This window comes from Gobius niger, assembly GCF_951799975.1.
Source record: "Gobius niger genome assembly, chromosome: 1".
Lineage (NCBI taxonomy): Eukaryota > Metazoa > Chordata > Actinopteri > Gobiiformes > Gobiidae > Gobius > Gobius niger.
In genome coordinates, this window is record NC_136852.1 from 16,391,463 (window position 1) to 16,397,726 (window position 6,264).

At 40.8% G+C, this 6,264-nt stretch overlaps 1 protein-coding gene across 1 annotated transcript; it reads right to left on the reverse strand.

Moving 5' to 3' along the window:
• Positions 1-1,826: 1,826 nt before the first annotated feature.
• Positions 1,827-5,791, reverse strand: rab4b (RAB4B, member RAS oncogene family). Its single transcript, XM_079561533.1, has 8 exons — positions 5,645-5,791; positions 4,420-4,500; positions 4,133-4,247; positions 3,961-4,023; positions 3,021-3,175; positions 2,851-2,946; positions 2,459-2,633; positions 1,827-2,355 (listed from the first exon to the last, which is right to left on the reverse strand). The coding sequence occupies exons 1-7, from the start codon at positions 5,658-5,660 to the stop codon at positions 2,518-2,520; spliced, it is 642 nt and encodes a 213-aa protein (XP_079417659.1). The 5' UTR covers positions 5,661-5,791; the 3' UTR covers positions 1,827-2,355; positions 2,459-2,517.
• Between the last annotated feature and the right edge of the window lie 473 nt (positions 5,792-6,264).

Below are 6,264 nucleotides of genomic sequence, written 5' to 3' on the forward strand. Positions count from 1 at the left end.
CTGGTTCAGACCTTGTTTAGATCTGGTTCAGACCTTGTTTAGATCTGGTTTAGACCTGACCTAGTTTAGTCCGGGTTTAGATCTGGTTGAGTTCCTGTTTTTGACCTGAGTTAGTGATTTACTTGTTTAGACCCGAGATTCAAATGATTAAAAAATTCTACACATTAAACCCTTACTTTTATCTTTTACTTATAAACTACATTTTACAATGCATACTTTTTGTTTCTCCATTTATTCATTCATTTTTAACTTAAAAAAAAAAAACTTTTTTATCAGATACAATTTTTATCAGATACTTTTACTTCAGTACATTTTTGGTCTTGTATCTGCACTTTTACTAAAGAATATTGAGCTCTTCTTCCACCACTGATACACAGATCAGATACAGATACCGCTGCACTAAAATGCAGTGAAGGAAAAGCTCACAGGTAGCCTACTCTTACTTTACCGTCCCACACTTATGTAAACTAAAAGTTGAAGCATTTTGATTTACTTACAGAATTGTGCTCTACAAAAATACACTTTCCTACTGTGTGCTGAGGAAAACAAAGACAAAAACATAACTGAAAAGCAATACCTTTACTGAAAATTGCATAATTACAGTCAAAGAGCAACAGTCACTCAACAAACAATAAACAACTCTTATTTACAGCTTAATTTGATGTACAGTAGTATGCAGGTTTATCATACATAACACATTTGTTACTAAGCAACAACTGATTTGGAGTCAAAGTGAAGTTACCATGAAAAACAAATGTATTTAAATGAATGTTTGCCATTTAATTAGGCTCATAAAGATGCAAAGACCTGTGTGCTACAACAGACGAATCAGACTGATCAGTGCCTCCCGCTGCTCAGGAAGTCGACATCCTTTTATCATGACAACCACGTCAGCAGCGAGCCATCAACAAACCATCCCACGCAGCAGGAGTGCGGCAACTGACGTGAAACACACGCAAATCAGTTGTTATCGAGTAAGAAATGATCACTACGGGTATACTCTAATAATATTACAGTTCAAGTAAAGTAAAATGTACACTTCTATACTTACAGCGTAATAATTCAAAATTAAAAAAGTAAAAGTGCACTTGCAGAGGGAGCGAGAGGATACCAGCGATATTGTGTGAAATTTGCATTGCGTCGGCCAATGTGGCTTGGAGTGTTTGGATGATTGTGTCGGTAAATCCTGCCGTCAGTGACTAAGACAATTATAGCAGTGCATTAAACTCAAGGGTAGCACTTTACTTTACTGCACCGTGATAGCATGGCAACGGTGTGGTAGTAATTCAATGTAAAGACTGTACTTACGGGGGGAAAATGGCTAGTATTTTCTTGGTAACAACATGGAAACAGGGTGACAAAATCCATTACCACTTATTATCACTAGCTATTGAGCTGTATTGATCCTACTACTGTGCTGTAAAGTAAAGTCTCCCTCACCTTCAGTGTTCGATTGAAAAGTCGCAAATACACCATGGCCGATGGCGCGTTTCGATAAGGTAACTGGGTAGCAGGATATACTTCAAGAATGGCACTGAGGCATAACCTTAATGTGGTTTCCTGTTTTGGAGTTGGTTATAAAAGTGCAGAAGTTGTCATAAACATTGGTAAGAAGGTTCACAGCAATAAAAAAAAAAACAGCATCTACTAAAACATTTTTGTGCTTTGAAACTTCACCCATTTCACTTTTAAGGGGAATTTACAAGAACTTTGTTTCGCTGCCATTTTTGCTCTGATTTGCCTTTTTCTTCTTGCATATTGGTCCGGTGTTGAGTTGATTTTCCAGATTACTTCCATATCTCTCTAGTTGACTTCTTTTCCAGAAATCCAATTTGAATTTAATAATCTATCTAATCTAAAAGACCAACATGTATAGAAAAGCATGGCTTACATGGGTGGATGAGTGTATGAAAGGACCAGTGGCAACAAGTCTACCGGCAGACTTTTGCAGCTGTTAGCAGACAAATCTTGAGAAACTGCTATTTGCCATGTTTTACTTTCTCAGGATTTGTCTCAACTTGCAGTCAAACGTCAACATCATATGAGGACTGGAGGCGTCTATGGTACGGCTCAGTTAAAATGAGAAAAATAAAACAGATTATGAAGCTTAAGTGATCATGAAAAGCAAAACTGTTAATAACTTAAATAGAAACCATTATGTGCAAAGCAGATATGAGCATATTATTTTAAAAAAAAAAAACGTAAAATGGCAGGGCGTTGTCCGCACACAGCCATGACCCCCCCCCTTTTGTCTGAAACTAGTGCAGGGTGTCGGCCCGCACTGATTACTCCATATAATCCAGGTGATCCCGGGAGAGTACTGGTCCCACAAACCCAGGCCAGAATCACCTTGATCTGCAAAGAGAGAAAAAGGCAATAAAAATTAGACAAAACCAGAACAAGCTCAAACAAAGGGCGATCTGTTAAGTACATAACTTTGACAATAGGACACACTGACCTGTAGGGGGTGTCCGGTCAGTATGGGCCAGGGGTTGAAATGAGGGGTGCCTGCATTCCCTAGCAACTACACTGCTGCTTATTCTGTGTGGTGGTGTTTCGTGGCTGTCGCAGCTGCCTCAGTGAAGCGTCTCCGTACTGAATACCTGATCCCATCCTCTCTGGGTCCAACTCGCCTAGGGAAAATAAATAGACTAGTCAAAATCTATCGAACCAAAATCCCACCTGAATCGTTTGGCCCGGCAAACACATAAAGCAATGAAAGTTACATGAGGCGTTAAGTTTTAAACAGAGACATCACGGCTTCTAAATGTCGAAAGCATGCAAATGTGTCCGCAAGACTAACTGCTTCAAACACACCTCCTTCGCAAACAAATGGCTGGGAGGTGTTACCTGTATCTATCTTGTTGAGGATGGTGCGGGCACATTTTAGAAAACCTTCCTCCACGTTTTCTCCAGTCAAAGCACTCGTCTCCAAGAACATCAGCTCTGTGGAATAATACCAAAAAAACAGACATAAGAAATCCATTTGATTTATTTTTCTTTTATTAGTTTTGCTTTACCGTTTTCCTGAGCAAAGCGAGAAGCCTCGAGGAAGGTCACCTCCCTGTCGGCATCCAGGTCCTTCTTGTTGCCACATAAGATAATCACAATGTTCGGGCTCGCCAGCGTCCGTGCGTCTGTCAGCCAATTGGTCAAAGCGTTGTAGGTCTCGCGGCTGAAGGAAAACACAGAAACACAGCGGATAAAGTGTGGAGTGCAATCGCAGTGTCCCAGGAGGTGAAATCAAGGGTGTGGGTCCACAAATAATGTTCAACAGATGTGTTCACTCGGGTGACATCATTTTCAAACATCTGGTGGGGCCGTTTTCTTGAGTATACTTTCTAGCAAATAGGTCAATCATGGGAAACTGTATCATGTGTTTGTTCATTTATTGGTCTGTACATAAAGTCATAATGCACCATGCAACCAGACTGTGTGTACTTATGTGTATCTTAAGAGCACATGCCAAGGCCCGAAATGATTTAATGTGGCCCTTTGAAGTAAGTCTCTAGCCCATTCCTGTGCGGAGTTTTTGATTCTTAAAGAAATAACCAGTTTGCTCACTCCAGCCACTAGGTGGCAGCTAAAATTTTAAAAAGTAAAGAATTCCACATGTGTCCAGCAGAGGGCACTGGCATAATAAGAGATCAGGATATAAACAGCATATTACAGCCATGTGTTAAATGGTCAGTATGTCCCAGGACGGCTGTGGCTACAATAGTAACTTGCTGCCATCGAGTGTGGAGTGAATGAATAATGACTTTATGTAGCACTTTGAGAAACATGTGACACAGGCTGATAAAGAGCAATAAGTGTAAGATGTTATTTATGAGGCCACAGTCCTTTACAATATATGCGGCCCACGACCCACCGTGGAGGCTGAATTTCGGCCCTCGACACCCCTGCATTAGAGTATACTATCTTACTGGGACTGAAGCCAGTTTATTGAGCAGCAGGTACCTGGTAATGTCATAGACGAGTAAAGCACCGGCGGCTCCTCGGTAGTAGCTGCGTGTCACAGAACTGAAACAAAAAACGTTTTTTATGTGATTATGACGAGTTGGACACAGTCAAAGTGAAGTTAAAAGTACGGCATTGTGGTTGAAAACATATCCAAAAACAGAGCTGGTACCGGAAGCGCTCCTGCCCTGCGGTGTCCCATATTTGTAGTTTTACTGTCTTTCCTCCCACATTCACTACCCTTGAACCAAACTCCACTCCAATGGTGTGGTTGGAGTCCTGCTTGACTGCAAGAGAAATTTTAAATAGAGTAAGAAATACAGTTTACAGTATACACTAAAAACACAGTTACAGGTATGCTGACCACAAAATTACTGAATTAAAAATGTGAGACTGGCCCGATATTAGAAGATGAAAAAACAACAACAAAAGTATACAAGAATGGGACAATGAACTTACATTTGTTCTCAATGAACTGATGCAGAAGGCAGGACTTGCCTGCTCCAGCACTGCCAATAACTAGGAACTTGAACAGGAAGTCTGAAAGACAATATCTTTGGATCAATACACCATGGCTATGAGGGAGAGTGCACTCCTCCTCCACTCTCTTCTCCACAGAGACGAGCCAAGGCATTCCCCTTTAATCCTATTGAATGGCCCGACTTAGGCTTTTAATCACCAAACCTTACATCTAATTGGATAATGTGCCACTTATGACACACATTATTGTATGCTTTTGTTAGCCTTTGACAGATGTACTGAGGTAAAAATTATTTAGTTTTAAATTCAAGCCACGCCATTAATAAACATATGCGATTTGCATGATTAGAAGATTATTTCTAAAGATTTTTTTTACAGTAAACGACTGATGATAACTTAAATACAATGTTACTATACTATTTTGATAGAGAAGTATCAAAAGACAGCCCAATGAATAAGAAATGAATGAGTGTATTACAGCACTGATAACATAACGCTGACACCTTTACACTGAGTTTGCTGGAATAAAGTGTCATAGACCAGGCCAGTCAGGACAGTGTGTGTGATGATCTAATGGTCTGTCATATCAAAACTACTGGGTCGAAAGGACACATCATTAACCCAATGCAAAACGCGTGTACTTTTCAACTATCATCATTTTAACTATACCAGAAAACACGTTTGGAGACTCGGAGTAATAATTGACCTGAACAATATGCAAAACTTTCTAAGACAACAAGCCTGTGTGGGCTGAGCTGAAGCACAAGCTTGTACTTCCCTCTACTGTACGACCAGTCACATATTAAAGTACTAAAGCCACAGATACAACTCCAGCGGCCCATTCTTCATATACATATCCTCGCACTACAACATCTTTCTCTATGTTTACTTAAGTCTGTTTACCATATGTTAAAGTAACTGCGTTCAAGGAAGCAGGCCTGCCCTGCTTCCTTGATTCTCTGACGTTAGGGACACCGGGTGAATAAAGTACTTATTCACACGATAAAACACAAACCGTAATAATCGTGCTATATCGTCTAAAAGGACTCTTGTGGTTGCAGTGACATGTTAGCCTGAGCTAGCTTCCACACCGAGCTAACTTGGTGCACTGGCTGCCTGTCATCTGTCACATCATCGCCCGAGCCCCATGTAACGATAGCCTTGTTAGCACAAATCAAAGCTATGCCCGCTCTCCAAAACGTACCGTATGTCTCAGACATGTTGAAACTTGCTGTAAGGGAAGAGACGCGCCTCCTGTGGCCTCCAGAAACTGCTATGCTAGCCCAATACACACCTGTTTAATGTGTTTATCTAAGATGCTAGATGCCTCGTCGCTCCGCCACTGGCACAGCGCAGCGTCTGACGTCATCCTCCCTTCACTCGGTCACTGGTCATTTTGGGCGACGACTTTTAGTTTTTACCAGTGAATGGCTGACTTTAATATTTATATATTTAAGGTGCGTCTATATTGAAACGATTTTAGCATTTCCCCCGTAAGATATATATTTCCCCTGACTTTGTTCCGGGTACTGTGCACAATGTTGTGCAACAAAGGACCACACGATGGCAGTCAAAGCTAAAAGACCAAATAACGCTGGTCGGTCTCAGATCAGTACCAAAGGTTAATCTCACATTTACCTTAAAGCTGAGGTACCTCATTTTCCTGCACAGTGAAATATTTTTATTTGGCCCAAACTTGTTTCTAGCTCTCACATTCCCTCATGCATGTCCAAATTGTTCAAGCAAATTGTTTACATGCATATTTCAAGCCTGTGTACAGCTGGTGGCAGAAGGGGTGAAGAAGTGAAATTTTCACATATTTAT